The following is a 20,092-nucleotide window of genomic DNA, read 5'->3' as shown; positions in this document are numbered from 1 at the left end:
TTGCTCAGGTCTTTTTGTTTCAGCCGCTTCCAAAAATTGCTTTGCATTTTGAGCAAATGTGGTGTCAGATTTTGGAGTCTCCATTCTCCATTCTCTTATTTCTTCATGTTAAGTGAGTAACAAGCAGTAGAAAAGTTTGCAATTGTTACAGTAAGAAAAGAAAAGCTTTTTTCCAGACTTATAAAACGATTTGGAGGAGATAAAGGTAGGCAACATGATTTTTTTAAAAACCTCATTTTTAAAATTTAAACAAATTTGCAATCTGCTTACAGACCTCTGGTTCCTAGTTAGGAATATTAAATATTAAAAATATTAAATTTGCTGTCATGAAATTGAGTTTTATTTGTTAATGTTTTAATTTAATTCATTTAATTTTCCCCCTCCCCCCTCCAGTAGATTTTTGCCATTTTTTGCAAGATAAATTGCTTAATGTTCAATGATATCCTGTGAGGGACTACAATCTGACATAATTTATTTGGTTATAGGTGTTAATTGGTGATCTGATCTCTTTGATGAAAAAGATGCAAAAATGTTATTGATTTGTAAGGAAAGAATGACATATAATTTATGAGGAAATATATCATGTCAGAATCTACTACAAGGAGTAGGATTCTGGTACACTTGGGAACAAGGAATAGTAATGAGCTTGAAGTCGGTTGGACCTTTGGCTTGATGTAACAGGACTCGTATTTTCTTTAGGTAATCACTCTATTAGAATACACATAGACATATATGAAGTATCCTAAATTTATTGTGCTTCCTGTAAAGTTTGGAAATTGACAGTTTTCATACAGAGGTGGGCGTCACATAATGTAACAACCGGTTCATCCAGAACTGAAAATGTGAGTGTGCGCGTGAGCACGCTAGTTTTGCTCGCGCTTGCGCCTTCCGATTATATAGGAAGGGATAACACCAGGGCGGGTGGACGGACTCACTGCTGATCAGAACTACTGGTTGCCCGAACCGGTCTGAACTGGCAGCAGCCCACCTCTGCTTTCATCCATCACACATTTGTCGAGTGGGCTGCTACATTCTACACTATGGTACCTTTTTTTCTCTCCTATAAAACCTTGGCTAATGTTTAACTTTGAAATAGAAAATTTCCAGAACAGCTATATTTTTCCTTCTCTCAGTTTAAAGCCATATGAGACTGCCAGAGTGTGCATAAAAATGCAGCCACCTCCTCATTACTACTTTCACTTTCAGAATGATTTGCTTAAAATGTGGAACAAAACTGACAGCACAAGTCCAGCTGTGGTATATTTAAGTGGATAATTTCCTGGCTCAAAGGACATAGATTATTAACTCGCTTCTCAGTTGTAGCTTTTGAAAGGACAAATTTAAAGCTAGAAAGCATCCACATGATTTCAACCATATGTCGGCTAAATCTGTGGTACTTACAAATGGAAATGCTCATATAGCATAGCAAAGGATCTGGAAATGGCAAAATGTATTTTAAATGGTTCACCACTAGCCTAGTTTGTAGAACTAGAAACAAAATATTTTCCCTTTATTTCTCTTGCCTACATATTTTCTTTTTGTGCTGTTTATACCCCTATTATCTGTCAGCACTGGTTTGCAATACAAAGTTTCAAGATTACCTGGTTTGCAGGTTTCTGAATTATTTCCATTTATTATTTCTGGCTATTGTGGCTCTACCTGTTTTTGTCTTCCAACTACATTTTTCAGTGTTAATGTTTCTTGAATTAAATACCTGATAGAGACCAAATCTGTTTCCAATGCAAATGATTGCTACATTAGGTATATTTATATAAGTCAATTATAAACTGCACAACAATGTAACTTTAAGTGTTTGGCATTCTTCTATAAATATCAACTGTCACAGAGATATTGTCTTGAAATATAGGGATCTATTAAGTGGAGGGGATAAGTAATCCTAAAAACCAAGTGTTTAACACTCACAACACATGAATTGTAGATATCATCCCTTATAAAAATTTGCAAAACAGTAGGTTTCAACCATGGATGTCTGCAGGAGATGGCCAAAAAGGGGCAAATGATAAGGCCTAATGGCATACTTATATGCTTGCATCAATCTCATGTCAAGTACATAATCATGACATCATTGCACTGTGTCATCATTTTGGCATCATCGTAATTTTTTTTAGCATGTAGCTGGCTTCAACTTGATTATACAAAATCAGCTTTAACTAACTAGGCAGCATAGAAATTAAGAAAACAAACCATCTAAGGAACTAGATTGACCACTTCTCTGGAATCAACAGTGCTTTCTTCTTTTCCAGCAAGAAACTTACTGCCTGTTGACTGGTGGTACATCTTCAACTCTAAGTATTACATAATCTATCACACAGATATGCATGAACCATAAAGCAGCATAAATTATATACAACATTAATAAAGCGCTGTTTTGAGAACAATTGGAATACCACAATAAATTAATACTTACTCTTTTAGCTGTTTTGTTAACTTCACAACCTGGGATGCCAGTGACATACATGTCTCCACCACTACCAAATAACGTGAACACATGGTGTATCCCTGCCGTTCAGCACTCTGGGAAGGTTTTTCTCCAACATGGTTTTGCATAGTCACATTTGCTCCATATTCCACCAGAGTCTAAAACAGATATAAATATTAAGAGCAGCTATTATGTTGAGTGGCACTGGGTTCAGTATATATTAAAGTCTATGGCAGCCTTCCCAGTTTTATTCCCACCAGATATAATAGGTATACAACTTCAAGAATTAGCTAACAAAACCAACAGACATTCTATCTGGGAATCATGGGAGTTGTAATTCCCCACAGAAGTTAATTAAACCATCTTGGGGATGTCTAGCTTATACAAACTACTACTGTAAGAAGAGATATGGGAGAGTGAGTTCTCACACTGCTAGTAAAAAAGAAAACAAAATAAGAACCATTTCAAAAACAAAGCACTGAGGGAAACAAGGCCAGCTCCTTTCAAAGAGGGGGCCAAGTAGACTATTACATAGGAAAGGAACAAAAACAAAGCACATAAGCATTTGAACTGCTTTTTTTTTTTTTAATAAGTAAAGTTAGTTTCTGAATATAGCTAACTGAAGTTGCTGAAATTTTTTTGGTTATGGTCATCTAACTTTCTTCAATAAATATTAACTTTTTCTAAATTCTTAGATTTTCTTGTGAGGTTCTAAGTGGTTTCAGTCCTGCTTGATTGGATGAAGCCAGACATGATGAATGCAGCAAGATTCAGGGGGGAAGGAGCATAAAAGGAACTGATATAAGCAGCACATTTTAGTTATTTGGTGAAAAAAGGATGAGATATAGCATTTGTGCTGAGAAGGTTACAATAATTTTTAGATGATCTTTAGAAGCTGAATCAACTAGGAGAATTAATGATCTGTTCCTTCAAGGTCTTTCATGTGTTCTTAACTTTAAAAGGCTTCAAAGAATGTGATGTAATTCTTTGTAATACTTCAAAGAACGTCGTGTCAATGATGGCCTTAGCTTTTAATGTTAAATAGCTCACCGTGGATACAAAAGTTCCATTTTCATTTTCTGGTTGTTATATTTTATTTAATAAATACATTCTATTGAGTTACTATATTGTAATTATTTATTTAACTGAAATACTATTGAACAATATACTGACAGAGCACTTGCCAAGCCTGATAGTACTTGTTACTAGTGCAATAACTGATCCATAGAATTAAAACTGAATTCTTCAATCGAACTGTTATTAATGAATAACTGCTATTATAAAATAAAAAGTTGACTGCCCTTTTCCTTATTGGGAGTTTCAGAAACTCCAGGATCATAGTAAGTTTTAGCATTTACAAAAACACAGCATCCATAGGAAATCAGATCATCAGACAGAAGCATTCCACTTAAAAGATATCAAAGATGAAAGAGATATGCAGTAATTTAGGGTGTGTCAAATTTTGCAACTTTCAATTTCCAAACATTAGGGTTTCTCAAAGGTTGTGACATGCCTTGGGGATCGTAAAGATATTTTAGCTACTTTAATATAATTTAGATGTGCTTGGTAAGTAACTACCTAAATATCATTAACTTTTAACATTTTGTTTCATATGCAGTATGATAGATGGCCTAGTTCCATATACTTCTTTTATGAAAAATATCTTTTCCAGAATATCATTTAAAATTATGTACAGATCACTGATATGAACACTGTATAATGTTTTTTTCCTGAATTAGATGACCAACATTTTTTTTTGGGGGGGGGAGGGAAATATAGCTCAAAATCAGGTAATTGAAATCTTGATTCATGATACCAACAGAAACTCAGAAGTTCCAACATAACATTCTAAAGTGTTCAGAGCTAGAAACAATACCTCCCCATTTTGGCCATATTTTATGCAAAATCCCATTTCTCCTGCAGGCCAAACATATTGCCTCATTCTGTTCTGAGTGTACTAGAACAGTGTTTCTTAATCTCAACAACTTTAAGATATGTGGACTGCAAATCTTGGGAGTTGAAGCCTACATACTTTAAAGAACGGGTGTCAAACTCGCTGCGTTATGTGATATTTTGTGACGGTTTCCCCATTTGTGGAGTTGGAGTGGGCGTGCCTGCATGTGACGCATCTGGCCCACAGGCCGCCAGTTTGACACCCCTGCCTTAAAGTCAATATATCTTGCTAAGGTTGAGGAACACTGTTCTAGAACATAGCATACATCAACTGTCATCCAATGTAATAGATCATATGTTTCAAGTTAGCAATATTTCACAATGCTGTTATTTGTGCCTTTCCAAATGTTGCTGTCAATTACCAGCATCCCTCACCATATTGGTTGGGACTCCTAGGATTTGTAGCTCAGCAACATCTGGAGGCCACAGATTTGGCAGGCCTATTCCTATTTTGATTATTTACCTGTATACATCCTAAGTATCCATGTTGAGCAGCCACATGTACTGCACTATTACCATCCTGATCAATTTCATCCAAAGAAATCCCTTGCTCTTGCATAAACTGAAGAAGCCACAGAAGGATTTTTTCCTATAGGGAAAAGACACATTTTATAAACTATGTAAAGAACAAAATATGCACAGTAAATATTGATAATTAAAGTGGTGTGATATATACATGTATAAAATAACACAATATGTTTAGCTAGTACCTGCACAAAAGAATTTAACACCAGTTGCATCTTTAGGTCATAGAAAACCAGTGTTAGATGTTATTAAAGTTCCATTGAGTATTAATAAATTTTAAATACTCATCCTACAGTTGGAAACTTTTCTATATGGGGAGTAAGCATTATTGAACTATGTCGAGTAAATATGCATAAGGTTTTGTGATATATCTATGATGATTGACTTTAAAATATGTGTGCAAATATTTGATACAGTATGTAACAAAGCTGATATAGTTAAAATATCTATTATTTTCTTGGCATTAAATATTTGAAATAGATAAAAACTATTGGCTATTTATCAATAAAGATTTAACGTACAAAAATGCAAGATAGCATTGTGAACATGTGTTATCTATTAGTTAAGATTGCTATTAGCACCTGTCTATTGATGACACATGGTTTTTCTCCAGTTATAACAAATAATGATTTGTCTATTTGTACTGCAACACATGTTGTATAATGATCTGTTAAACTAATTAGTCTATTTATATTTGGCTATTTGGATTACTGTTATATCCTTTCAGCATTTTGGTGTGTTTTTTTTCTTTTAAAATGAAAAGAATAATTAAATATTGGGAGTAATAGGATCAACATTAATATATCATGGGGCAGCATGTCCAGCTCTTTGGTACCCCAAATTGAAATTAATCATTTTCATGGCAGAAAAGGATGGTGTTGCAAGAATTTTAGAAGCTGAACTATTTCCCACTTAGAACCTATTTATCTGCCAATACATTATGTCAGAGGCATTTTAGGCCTAACAGCATTCCTATGATGTAGTGAGCAGCTGAATCTTTTAATTGACAATGAATAAGCTTGATGTTTACATAGACACTTTCTATATCTTGATCAATTTGGAAAACTACCATTACAAGCAGACATTTTCTTAATGGGCTAAATATTCCTGAATCATCAGTCCCCTTGCTCAGGCTCTCAGCCCCTGTCATCTTAGAACTGGATATTGCAATGTGCTCTACATGGGGTTAACCTTGAAGAGGATTCAGAAGCTACAGATGGTACAGAATGCAGCTGCACAGTAGTTCTTGGGGCACCTAGGGTCACCCATGTAACACCGCTGTTGTGTGAGCTGCACTGGTTGCCTTTTTGCTACTGGATCCAATTCATGGTGTTGATTATTACCTTTAAAGCCCTTTAAGGCAGTGGTCACCAACGGGTGGTCTGTGGACCATTGGTGGTCCACGAGAAAATTTTGGTGGTCCGCGAGAAAAAGTATTTGCATTTTTTATATTGCAGTAAATCTGGGGTCCTCAAACTACGGCTCCTGGGCCGGATATGTGCAATGAACATTTGTGTTGCTGCAGAGTCTCCCCCTTTGGGGTCCTTTTGTGTGGGTCAGAGGGGAGCAGAAATTCCGACTTGGGGTCTGCTTCAACCTCCTGGTGTGGTGCTTTGGGCAAAGGCTGGAGGGAAGCGCTGCTGGAGGCAAAGAGCCAGAGGGCCTTGTTCCAATGGGACTGCATCATGGCCTGGAACTGGCTGACCATCTCAGCCCGCTGAGCCTCCAGGCCCCGGTACCTGGCCTTGCACTAGGAAAGCCTAGAGCTGGTCTTCCATTTTCTGGGGGGAGCATGCACGTTGCATGCAGTAACCGGAAGACTTGCTTCTGCTTTCAGAAATGGAAACCGGAAGTACCTTATCCAGTGCGTGCATGCCCTCTGGGCAGCTCCTCTTCCTGGTCGCAGCCCTGACAAGTGTGTGTGTGAAGTGCTCCCTTTTTGGCATTTGGTGCTGTGCACACATGCTCCCTTTTCATCATTTGGTGTTGAAAAAGTTCGTCATAATTGGACTGAGGGAAAGTTTCTACTGCACTCTGAGGGCACTTTTCTCCCGTCCTTGCTACTTTTGGTAATTTTAATGTTAATATTTTTTATCTTAATATTGAATGCTTTACCTTGCTGTTTTTAACTCTATCGTAAACCTCCTAGATTTGCTTCTAAGTGAGATGGATGAGATATACAATAAATAAACAAATAAATAAATAAATAAATAAATAAATAAATAAATAAATAATAAATGCACAAATTCTGATGACATTTATGTTTTAAATATTTAAACCCTACCTCGTATCTAAGTAGTATGCTGAAGCTTCACATTCCTAAAAAGACATGGCCACGGACATAGCAAAAAAATAAATTTGATATAAATCATACTTAATTAAAATTAATTTAAGTAAAGATAGTTATTATGATTATTCTATATCTTCAAATTATGGAATGGCAAGGCGCCTTTTAGGCCAGCCACTTTCTCATTGATGGAATCCAATTTAAAATTCCCCTGTCAAGAGCCTCTGCTTCAACACATCCATAAAAGAAGTCTATTGTTTTGCTTGGTAATTGATCCACTGTTGATTTCATCTTCTTGTTGGGAAGTTATTTATTTTTATATATATATATCCTGTCTTGTGTTCAGATCCTCAAGGAGAAAGGCATAATGATCTCTTCTCCCATTTCCCCCCACAATTTCCTTATGGGGTTGGGTTGAGAGAGAGTGTTTGCCCCAAAGTCAACCAGTGAGCTTCTGAAGCTAAGTGTAGACATTCCTTCAAATATTTGTGAAAGCTAGCATATGTTTCTTTATTTACATTTACTACATTTCATTAAGATATATTCAGTTTTCTTAGTTTTCTTAGTATCCTTAATATTTTCTACTTCTTATATTGTAACTATGTTTAGATTTAGAATTTCCCATGAGTCCTCAGCAGATTCAGCAATACAGAATTATAGTAAATAAATAAAATCATAGAAATTTATTTATGCATTGATCAAACTGACAAATAACCAGGATTGCTGGAAATCATCAGTGAAGCAGGCAAAATAAAGGCAGTGAATTGTAAGAAACTTATACTTTTCCCCCAGATAAATTCATTTAAAGCAATGGAAGAATGAGATTAGTAAAATTGTAATAAAATTCTGTGTAAGTGTTATTGAAGCAAAACAGTTGTTGTTGACATATAATAAAATATAGAGATAGAATTATATAGAAAGGAACAAAATGTATTGCAGCACACACAGTCCTGAAAAAAACTTGGTAGAGCTGAAAGCTGATTTGGTTTGGATTATGAGAACAGCAATGAGTTAATCAATATAGTTTAAAATTGTTACACCAAAAGTCTGTAATCAGTCAAACAACAGATTTTTGAAAAATATTCATTGGAACAAGTACTTAAGACCATTCAGAAACCATATGATTAAGATGGAATGCTTCTTACAGATTTATATGTTGAAAAAAATGCTTATGTAATCCAAGGTTAATTTTTCTTCAGAGCTATTCTTTTATGATAGAAAATCTAGTTTTTACTTAGTGACCATTTGTCAGTTTTCTACTATCATATCTAAGCTTTTTGAATTAATCATTCCTAACAAATTGAAGAAGACGTTGCCAATGAAAAAGGTGCCAAAATGAGATCACTCGGGGTGGGGGGTGGGAATAGATTTGAGCAATTTCAGAGGAATTCCGGGGTTTGCAGAAGTATAAAAATATATTTTAAAATGCTAAAGATGAACTCCATACCCACCAAACAGGTCTCATTTGTACATTAAAATAAAACACAGGATTTCTTTCCATCTATTTAGACCAAAGATGTGTTTGTTGAGCCAGTTTGTTTGGCATACAGAGTTGAAAAATAAATAAGGCTCATTTTTGCTATTAACATATTTCACAGTCTAAAGATACACATTATTGGAGAAGTGCTCAATCTACATCTCCTTCTGATGTCACCATCTGGCCAGGATCCAGCTGGCTCCTTTACTCTTTCTGAAAAATTTTGGGTTCAAGGATATTCCTGCATTCAGACCTTGAACTAAGGCAAGACAAGAGTTTTCCCCCCAAAAAAACATCCTGTGCAAGCTTTGCAGGGCAACATTGACATCAAGGGGTCTATTCTTTTGTGCTACCCCCACCCTTTTTAAAAACCTTTCCTATCATAGGAAGTATTTACTAAAAAAAACAGATATCATGTGTGCCAAGTGCTAGAGGAAATAATTGTGTATTGAAACCATTCAAAAATACTAGTTCCTTGTAAAAATATTTCCCTTGACCTGCAGCCAATTCTGATGTTTATATGGGTTATCTTTTGCGTGAATAACTTTTGAGTATGTTAAAAAGTATCTTGCAATTCTTACATGTTAGAATTGTTTTACATTTATTTCTGCAGTTCTTAACACTTAAAAGGACTTTGCGTTTAGGTTTCACTTCATGGTTGAAAGTAAATTTCAGTTCTCCAGATATTTGCCTTATTCAACTCTTAGCTTGATTTGTCTGACGATTCTCAGACATGACTTGGCTTGATTAGAAACTTAATTGCAAACAAGAGCAAAGCTTTAAACAGAGCAGTTGACTTGCCTACAGCAGTTCAAAGAGGTTAGAGTCAATCTATGAGTCTTATTCTTGCCTTTCCTTTTGATGACTGTGGGACACAGGTGATGAGTGTTTACGTAAAGATTCTCTTAAACTTGGAAACCACTTGCTCTTGTTGTGCCAATTTCAACCTTCACACTTAGCATAAAATGCAATTAAACAATGCACAATTAGTCCTCAACTTACGGCCACAATTGAGCCTAGAATTTATATTGCTAAGTGAGAAATTTGTTCAGTGAGTTTTGCCCCTTTTTACAACTTTTCTTGCTACATTTGGTAAGTGAATCACTGCAGTTGTTGAATTAGTAACACAGTTGTTGAGTTAATCTTTGACATTGATCTATTGACTTTGCTTGGCCTAAGTTTGCAAACAATGATCATATGACCCTGGGACATTGCAACCGTCATAAATATGAGTCAGTTGTAAAGCATCTGAATGTAAATCACGTGACCATGGGGATGCTGCAACCGTCATAAGTGTGAAAAATGGTCGTAAGCCATTTTTTTCAGTGCTGTTGTAACTTTGAACAGTCACTAAATGAACTGTTGTAGGACAAAGACTACCTGTACTCAGGGGAAAAAAATCCATCTTTGGAACAGATATTACTCTAAAGTTCCTATTTTTATGGATAAGCAGAATATATAATGTAGAGAGGGCAGCCTGAATCAATTATTTTATATACACATGTATATGATATATGTCTTTCTGTACCTGTCCATAGCATCCGGCATAGTGGATAAGACTCTGGTGGTCCTTAGAGCAACTCAATTCTGCAATAGCTTCTGTTTCACTCACCATCCATCGCACACACTCCAGCTGACCATTCTAAGGAAAAGAAAGAAAAGGAAGACTTTTTTTCTCCCAGTTCTGCTTATTTGTAAGCATACCATCATCACAAACTCAAACATACACAAATAAATATCTGCCCTGATAGTTCACACGCCAGGCTGCTTTCTTATGTGCTTATTATCATAATGGCACTGACTGCAGACTTATTTACAATTTATGAGTCATTTCTGCTGTGCAAACATCATTTGCCTCTAAGTGGCCTAAGAATTAAAATAGTCTTGAATGCATCAGTGTTTCCTTGATGGCATGCTTGTAAGAATTCTTCTGTAAATATATATTTATTTCACGCAAACTCTTAGCAATCACTGCTGCTTCCCAGATGTTTAGGACTACAGTTCCCACATTTCCCAGACAGGATGGCTGCTAGTTCTAACAACTCTGGAAGCACCATTTTATCCCAATTCATAATGTTAATATTAAAAATAATTTAAACATGAAATTGACATTGTTTAATAAAATGCAGATTTTGAGGGAGAAGAAGATAATAGATCATAGGATATTAATTGTTAATACAAAAGGAAACAATAGTTCTAGCTGGTAAGGGTGTATTTCAGACCCAAAATAACTGCTGTATTTCTCCACAGCTTGACTTTTTTCCAATTTTTCTGATTTTGATTATGGGGTCTGTTGTTAGAGAAATCAAAGGGTTAGACAACTGTGTTTTTAATCTTGATATTCTAGCAAAAATAAGACTCATAACCAGGGTTAGAGCATGCTCATTATATATTTATAGCATTTTTCCACATACTTTTAATATCAGTCCCATGTTAGGTGACACTACTATGACTCTATGATGCAAGGATATCCTGCAGCAGGTTTATGAAAATAGGTTACTTTTTGGATAAAATTTAAAGCTTTTTTCAGTGTGATTGTATAAATAAGGATAAACAAAAAGAAATAAGTACTTCTTATACATCTTTATTTCAATGTGCAACATTTAAAACTAAGACATCTTAGATATTAAAGGCTTCTCGCATTAGCTCATGAAAATAAACATACTCTTTCAAAACCTAGCAGGCATATAAGAACAAGAAAAGAGCTATATTCCTTTGTATGCTTATCTGGCAGCAAGTCTCGCTGAAGTCCAAAGGATTTATTTCTTAGTAGACATGCATACTAATGCATTGAAAAAATAACACATTTCTTCTGGAAAAATGTCAGCTGACAGCTATGAAATACAAGAAAAATTATATTTTATAGTATTGCTGAGTACTTGTAAAATATAACAGCATACACAGAAGGACCATGTTAGAATGAAACTTCTGCAGCTGAAGAAGACTACTATGTCTGTTTTGTAAAGTACTGTAATGAAGACAGACAATACAGCAATTAAACAAAATATAATATATTTAAAGAACATTAAGATCCAATAAAAACATTAAAGATGTCCTCCCCCTCCCAAGAGCTATGTGTATTGCAAAAAGTAATTTTGGAGATTGATTACTAGATAAGGGCTGAATCATAATGCAGCTGAGCTGCACAAATGATGGGTATATGTTTATATCTCTCCACCACTGGCAACTCTTATGCAAATATAAGATCAAGAAACCATAAAGCCCATCTATTGGCAATTTAATGAAAACATTAAATTGAAATCTTTTTGGTGGATCTCCTAATTATACTCTGCATGTACCTATAACATAGCTTATTCTTCATTTCATAGTCATAAATTGCAACTGTCTTAGAAGCGATTCAAAGACAGGATACCTGTGTCTTTCTAGATATTCTACTTAGTCATTTTGAAGCAGAAGCTGGTTTATTAGCCTTACTTGCTAATAAAGTATTTTAATTTAATGCTCCTATAATGTACAATTACAGTACTTGAAAATAATACTCTACTACCGTGTTTCCCCGAAAATAAGACCCTGTCTTATATTTTTTTGAACCCCGAAATAAGCACTTGGCCTTATTTTCGGGGAGGTCTTATTATTTTGGGGTGTGTGGAAGAAACCAGAGGAAATGGCGGGGACCGACTGTGCATACATTTAAATATTTTCGGGGAGAACTTATTTTCAGGGGAGATTTATTTTAGTGCATGCACTCAAAAGCCCGATTGGACTTATTATCAGGGCATGTCTTATTTTAGGGTAAAAAGGGTAAGTATACAGACCCCTCTCCAAATTAAGTGTGTATTACACACTAGTATTTCTGCATAAATTTATCCGTGAGTTCAATAAAACTAGTAAGCGTACATTGGTTTGTAACCTAAGGCTGCATTCTTATACAAGCTTATGTAGGGGTAAAATTCTTTGAACATAATATGAATTATTTATTTGAGTAATCCTACATTGTGGTTTTCAAATTAATTTTGTATTAATTTTTTTGTGCTTGGTTCAGTGAGCACTATTGCTAAAGAGCAATAGTTTCTCAGAGAAGAGAAACACTCAATGGTAATAAAGGCCACAGAGCAGCAAGTTGAAGGCTGGCTCTTCCTCATTGTGCACAAGTCATTGTCTTAACTGCTGGCCATTTGACAGTATTTGTGCCTTTATATGTTCATATTGTCCTTGTTTTCAGTAAAAAGGTAAAGGCAAAGGTTTCTCCTGTCAACTTGTGTCTGTCTCTAGGGGATGGTGCTGACCTCTGTTTCTTAGCAGAGGAAGCCCGCATTGTCCGAGGATGTTGTTGTAGTCATACAGCCGGCATGATTATACACCATTTGCAACACCTTCCTGCAATGTTCCAGTGCTTCCTTTCCACAAATTGCCACTTTGAGGCAATTGGCAAAATGGTGCCAAGTGGTCCTTTTTTGTTTCTTGAAGAATGAAAACGACTAGACTAACTCTCCATTAATTTCTGGTTGCCATTCCAGGTACTGATCATCAACTAGAATAGCCCTATCTGGCATAGGACCCAGAGGTGGTATTCTGCCGGTTCGCACTGGTTCGGGCGAACCGGTAGCGGCGACTGTGAGTGGGCCCACCCACTGCCTACCGCCCGGACATAATGCTATCTTATTTAGTCATGTTTTCGAGGCTGGACGCATGCACAGAAGGCACACAAGTGAGCAAAGCACATGTACGGAAGACCGGGTGCATGCGCGGAAGGCAAGCATGAGAGCAAAGTGCATGCATGGAAGTCGTGCACACAAAGCAAGTGCATGTGCGCTCGGCAAACCGGTGGTAAGCATTTCTGAAACCCACTGCTGACAGGACCTGATTATTTGTGGGACCACTTCTATCCAAGGATATCTACTGGTCCCACCCATTCTAAAAGGCAGGCAGATTTTGGATTCCTTCCTTGAAATAGGGTTGCCCAGAAGGTATGGCTTTTCTCTAGCTATGCCTGTCCTTTGGAATGATCTTTCAATGAATTATCAATTGGCATTTTGAAAAGCTTTAAAACTTAGCTATTCACCCAGGAACTGGGCTGAGATGAATGAATTCCTAATCAGGAAAAGTATGAACGTGAGCCAGATTTTCTACTTAACTTATTATTACTATTTCTTCCTATCAGTGTGAAGTCACAGCTGCCAGTACTTTAGCTAACATTGGCCTTTATACACATTGAGTTCTTCCCAAGAACCTAGGACAACATAATATATCGATGTAGTATATATATATGGATCTAAGCAATACGGCCTTTTGAAATTGAGAAATGGAAATTTTATCAATATACAGATTTTCTAAGCACCATTCAAGATTTTACTAAGTGTCAATAATCACTGGAAGCGCTATGGTCAGTTTATGCCATAACATTTCAATTTTTATTTTCAGATCTTGATATTTTGTGATATTTTCCAATTCTCCACACTTCCCTTTTTTAAAAAGCACAATTATATTTTTTATTTTATTTTATTTTATTTATTTTCAATTTATATACCGCCCTTCTCCCTGAGGACTCAGGGCGGTGCACAGCCAGAATTAAAAACATGAAATACAAATATTAAAAACAATTAAAATCTATATAAATTTGGCCCAAAATTTAAAAAACCACAAACCAATTAAACATTTAAAAATTTAAAAAATTTCTTCCTAAACCAGCCCGGCTTGCTGGAAAAAGTGGGTTTTAAGGGCACGGCGGAAGGCACTGAGGTCTTGGATTCTCCTTATCTCTGGGGGCAGCTGATTCCAGAGGGTAGGTGCCCCCACAGAAAAGGCTCTCCCCCTGGGGGTCACCAGCCTACATTGTTTGGCTGATGGCACCCTGAGGAGGCCCTCTCTGTGGGAGTGCACGGGTCGCTGGGAGGTCGTCGGTAGCAGCAGGCGGTCTCGAAGATAGCTAGGCCCTATGCCATGGAGCACTTTAAAGGTGATAACCAACACCTTGAAGCACACCCGGAAGACTACCGGGAGCCAGTGCAGCTCGCGCAGGAGCGGTGTTACATGGGAGCGCCATGCTGCTCCCATCACTACCCGCGCTGCTGCGTTCTGGACCAGCTGGTGTATAGTGTATAGTGTGTATAGTGAAGACTTTTATGTTCACACCAGTTTTTCATTTCATTCTTATGGTTCATTCAATAATACAGGCCATATTATTATGTCTAAGCAAATGTCTATTGACAAATGGGTACCATATCTCTTAAATATCATCATAGAACTTTATATTACCTTTATTGCTAAGCCTGCTGGAGTTAGCTGTTCGTTGTTCCGCTCATTCAGGCAGTCTTCACCCATCAGAGAAGTAAGATGCTGTAAGCACTCAGCATGTCCTCTTGATGCTGCAACATGTAAAAGATTGTTGCCACTTTCATCGTGGATTTTGTCCAGATTGTCTGCTGCAAGGTGTGGCTGTGCAAAAAGATAAAAACTGGAAGCGTTAATTCATTAATTCAGATAACATACAGATTAACAGAGTTGGAAGGGGCCTTGTAGGTCATCTAGTCCAACCCCCTACCCAAGCAGGAGACCCTACACCATTTCAAGGTTAGCTTTCTTAGCTGCTCCTAAATTTGTTATGTTAGAAAATACAGATTGTTTATTGGATGTTTTTATATTGATACAGGTAGTCCTCAAGTTACAACTGTAATGGAGCCTGTCCATCACAGTCAGAACTTGTGATAGTTGTAAAATGGGTTGGTTGGTCATGTGAACAACCCAATTTTATGACCTTTTGTGCATCTGTCGTTAAGCAGATCACCACAGTCATTACGGGAATGCCATGTTTGTTATGTGAACTGATTGTTTGCTATGAGTGTGGTTTTGCCAAAAACTGGAAGTAAATGCTGTTGTGGTTTTTTTTTGACAAAACCATCATAAGCACAGTCATGTAACTATGGGACATTGCACACAGGTGTAAATGTGACCCAGTTGCTGAGCACTTGAACTACAGTCACGTGAACATTGGGGGGAGGAGGGGGGCTCAACCTCTGGAACTTCAAATCTGAGTTGTAAGTAACCCCAGGTAGGTCTGCCTGGACTAGCCCCTTCAGTTGCTAAGCGAGCAGTGTAAGTTGAGAACTACCTGCGTGTAATTGAATAATAACTCATTTATGAATTTTAAATACATCTTTTTTTTTTAATTTCTAGAAGTTATTAATGAGAGTCAGACCAGGAATGGATAATTTTAAATGACCAAAACCACACTTTTGAAAATTTCTACTCCCTCCCCACCCCTTGGTGTTCAAAAGCTGCAGGCTTGTGATATAATATTATAACTACATGAAGGAGTAGGACCTTTAGGACCTTTTGAAAGCGAAACAACGTATCTGTTTAAGATTTAATACATCATGTTTCTTAATGTTTTTTTTTCAGTAAAAATCACTAGGAAATTCATCCTGGGTTTGCTGAGTTTTGGCTGCATGGTCCAGTAAGAATTTTAAGAACAAAACACTATACATGGATTAGAAAACTGTTTTTGTAATACTTTGTATAATTGTCGTTTTATTTGTGTATACCCTATGTTCCAGAATGTGAAGGATGCTGAACTGGTTTTCTGTGTTCTGGAATGTCCCTTAGACTTATCCTCTCTTTGCTGACTTTTAAGACATTATTGAAAACCAAATTATTTCAGAGGGTGCATTCTTAATCTACTGTATTACACCATTTTAAATTCTTTTTGCATTTTTACCATCACTGATATTCATTTAATTGCTACTTTATTATATAACTTGGAAGCTGCTGACAGTCAATTGACTACAGTGGGGTATAAGTTTAATAAATGAAAGAAATAATGCCCTAATTTTGCAGATTTAAATCTTCCAAAAGACTCTAATGTGAGCTGGCAAAGTTAGAAAAGACCAAATGGTGTATTTTCCATGTATAGCATTTTCTCCTCTCCAACCAAATCTTATTGTCTATCTGACATAGATTTAAGAATTTCTTGTACTGTACAAACAAAATCCAAACCGCATCTGCACAATATCCTTTTTAGGAGCAATAAAATGACAACAAAGCAGACAGAACATTTTCGAATTCTCCATGTAATATATTATTTCTAATATTAGATGAAGCCTAACATTTATTGCAACTACCAACTACAATTAACAATTTAATCAACATTCACCACAATCAAACTGATTCTGAACTTCAAAGTTCCCTAACTGGCTTCTCTCCATCATTTGGTTTTTAAAACACCTGACCTATTGAAACATTCCTAAAAACTAGAAAGCTTTCACACATTATTTTGAATGATTCTAATAAAGAAAGCTAAGGAAACAGTGTTTTTTTCCAGATAGATCAATATGGCTACAACTATTTATTTATTTTTTTCTTACACATAGGTTCTTTGAACCCTGGCTTCAAAAATAATTAAAGGCTCTCTGTATTGATTTTTCCCTTTGTAGCAGACAATACCAGAAATATTTAGATCTGCATAATTTGCTACAATGTTACAGCTTTTATAAGGCAGTTCCATATATATCAGAATAATTAACTGTTAAGGTAACAGTCATGTCGAAGTATCTAAAGAATCAATGGAACTAGCCTTATGAACAGTGTGAAAAAAGCATCATCAAAAGATTGGAAATAGTGAATTAGAGCTTGGGATTCAATGTCCAATATCATGTGTCCACATATAACCATCTATAACTCTTCAAAGACAAGACAGAAAATAATTGGAATGCCCTAGAGGATTAAAAAAACAGTGTTTCCTTCTAGGCTGGTGAGACATAAGACCAAAAATTAATTGTATAATGCCACTCATTTTTTGAAGGCAGAGCTGGTCTAGGCAAGGATGAATATTGATCTAGTGTAATACAATAGTCACTTGTTCCTAAGGGATTCCTTTAGAACAATATAACACTACATGGTGTGGATTTATTTTGTGTCTGCCAGTTCATCAGATCAAGCAAAAATAAATGCACAAGCTCATTCCACTCTGTGATTGTAACATCTATCCTGCATTTTTTGCCAGTTGCATTAGAATTTAGTGACACCATTACTGTTTTAGGATTAACATCATCTTCAGTTTTTCAGTAATAATATGACACAAAAACATCAGCTTATCCCAACAGGGAAAGCTCAGCAGTGAATTAAGGTATCACAACTGATCTTACTGTAAAGAGGAAAAAAAAAAAAAGCTCACAAACACTAAATGGCTGAATAAATAAATAGAAAGAGAAAAGGCAAAAGGGACAGTAATTAAGAAAACTCAGATAACTGACAGCTTTAGGCTGTAAAATATACTGATATTGGACTAAGCTAAGCCCCACTGAATTCCAGGGCTTCAGTTGAAGAGATATGGTTAGGATTAGTCCTTAGTGACACTCAATACTTTTATTCAGACAAGCTGTATCAAATAACACAGAGAAGAGAATAACTCACAGCTTTTACAATTGCAGTCTAATAAAGTAATAGCATCTATTGTTTTATGCTGAATCTAATTAACAACTGAACTGTTTTTGAAAACATCGTCTAGGGGAATCAAAGCAAAACCAGGTATAAAATGAACAGTGCACACAAAACTTGTTTTCCTTACATCAACCTTATTCACTTGCGTACTGTTACTTTGGAAATGCATTTTTTCATGTCTGATCATAAAGCTGGGACTCTTTGTGTGGGTTAGAGGCCAATGGAGGCTTCTGTGTGAACTCCTGTTCATGAAAGCTGTTGCAATAAGCTGGGATAAGCACTCCTGAATAATAATTAGAACAAAACAGAAGACTCTCTGTTTCTATCACTGGCCTCTAAATAGAAATTGAACTCATTCTGTTAGTAATTAAACAACTGAAACTGTACCAATTTGAAAAACAGAGTTACATGTAAATTACAAAGGTAGAATATATCTCTCGCTAAATAAACCTTTTAAAAGATATTTTCACTGCAGGCTACAATCAATGTATATTTTGCAGATTACAAATCATTTGTATGCAAGGAGGGAAAAATGTATATTTTGGGTTTTATCTTGAGTGCCTTATGAATTATTTTAAAAACTTACCAGAAGTGAAATTTGTCCCTCTTTCACAATATTTAAGATGCTCTTAGTTTTTTTCACATCCTCATTCTTTTCTTCTGAATTTCCAGAACTGTTCCAGTTCACACTGCTGCTCAGTTTGTCATGCTTGCTTTCAGTACCTTGCAGATGGAAAGTCCTCAACTGGCAGTGGGATACAGACTTTTCCATTTTATCAGCAGAAGTCCTATTGAGGAAGCCCTTGCTGTGGGCTTCAGGTTCATGGACTGAACCACTTTTAACGAGTGGTTGTGGAAACTCATGTTCTTCTACTAATTGCTTATGCTGATCAGCGACAATGGACTGTGCTTTTTTCAACTGAGAGCCTTTCACAGGGGACAGAACACAGAACTGTGTTGTTCCTGTTGGGGCCTTTTCAGTGTCCCCTACAGGGCCGGACTTGCTGCTAAGACCATTCAGTGTTGAATACACATTCAAAATCTTTTTCTCAGGAGCTGCCTTTGTAAAAGCGGCAAGCTGCTGGTTTGATTTAATATAAGGCACATCCAAAATTTCATCCATGTCCAAGTCATAGTGCTCCAGCTCACCGAGCAAAACTCCAGCTTCAACACATTTAGTTTTTAGGCTGTCGCCATTATCTGGAGTTTGATCATCATTCTGAGTCATGGATGGAGAGTCATCGCCTTTCTTGCAGTCCACCTTTTGATTCTTTTGGTCATCACTCTCATTGTTTTCAGAGCTTTCCGGTTGGTGCTTAAGTGGTGATACCCTCTTTACTGGTCTGAATTTGCTGTACATGTCTGCAATGCCTGTTGGTTTTTGTGTGTTTCCAAGGAGTGTTGAAACTCCTGAGCTCCAGTTTGTGGTGGATACTAGAAGACACAAAGACAATTTAGAATGAACCCTCTTCTATCATTTTGTTGCTCCTGCTTTATTATCCTGCAAACTTTGAACAAAAACTCCAGAAAATAGAATTATCCTTAAGCAAAATACCGTGGAAAGGTTTTCTTAACTACCTTTATAATCTTCATAAATATATGTTTGTAAGCAAGAATTAGATCTAAATTGCAAAGGAAGTAATAATGTTAATAATTTAAGTTACGGGCAAAAGAATAGCATTTAGACTTGAATAAAATAGAAAAAAAAATACATTGTTACTTGAAATATTCTGAATTTTTCTCCTCCCCACCCCCCGGAATATAATGGTGATAGTTTGAAAAGAAATGAGAGGATTCAATGTATATGGGAGCAAGTGATAGTGGAAGACATTACAGTTTTTTTGAAAATAGGCATAGGATAAAATGTTAAAATCAGTAGATACTATCATAGCAATATTTGCTTTTAGTCTGAAAGTGGTATAGTTAGAAATGAAAATTGAGAATATTGTGAACTTCATCTTATAAGTCACATTTAACATGCAGGACTAGCACAGTAATTTGCAACTGTTTTGCA

At 36.2% G+C, this 20,092-nt stretch overlaps 1 protein-coding gene across 6 annotated transcripts in view; it reads right to left on the bottom strand.

Annotated features, from left to right (window-relative positions):
- SNCAIP (synuclein alpha interacting protein) overlaps positions 1-20,092 on the bottom strand; it is a 119,750-nt gene that overhangs the window by 17,331 nt on the left and 82,327 nt on the right. For all 6 annotated transcript variants that reach the window (XM_087886005.1, XM_034432837.3, XM_087886007.1 and 3 more), the window contains 5 exons: positions 18,665-19,512; positions 14,899-15,078; positions 10,211-10,324; positions 4,857-4,982; positions 2,429-2,598 (listed from right to left, as the gene is read on the bottom strand). In XM_087886005.1, the coding sequence (XP_087742131.1) occupies positions 2,429-2,598; positions 4,857-4,982; positions 10,211-10,324; positions 14,899-15,078; positions 18,665-19,512 (1,438 nt within the window). The remainder of the gene's footprint in view (positions 1-2,428; positions 2,599-4,856; positions 4,983-10,210; positions 10,325-14,898; positions 15,079-18,664; positions 19,513-20,092) is intronic.

The sequence above is a fragment of the Pantherophis guttatus genome, chromosome 2 (genome assembly GCF_059756535.1).
Source record: "Pantherophis guttatus breed Tessera chromosome 2, ASM5975653v1, whole genome shotgun sequence".
NCBI lineage: Eukaryota > Metazoa > Chordata > Lepidosauria > Squamata > Colubridae > Pantherophis > Pantherophis guttatus.
This window is presented reverse-complemented; position numbering and strand designations above follow the sequence as displayed.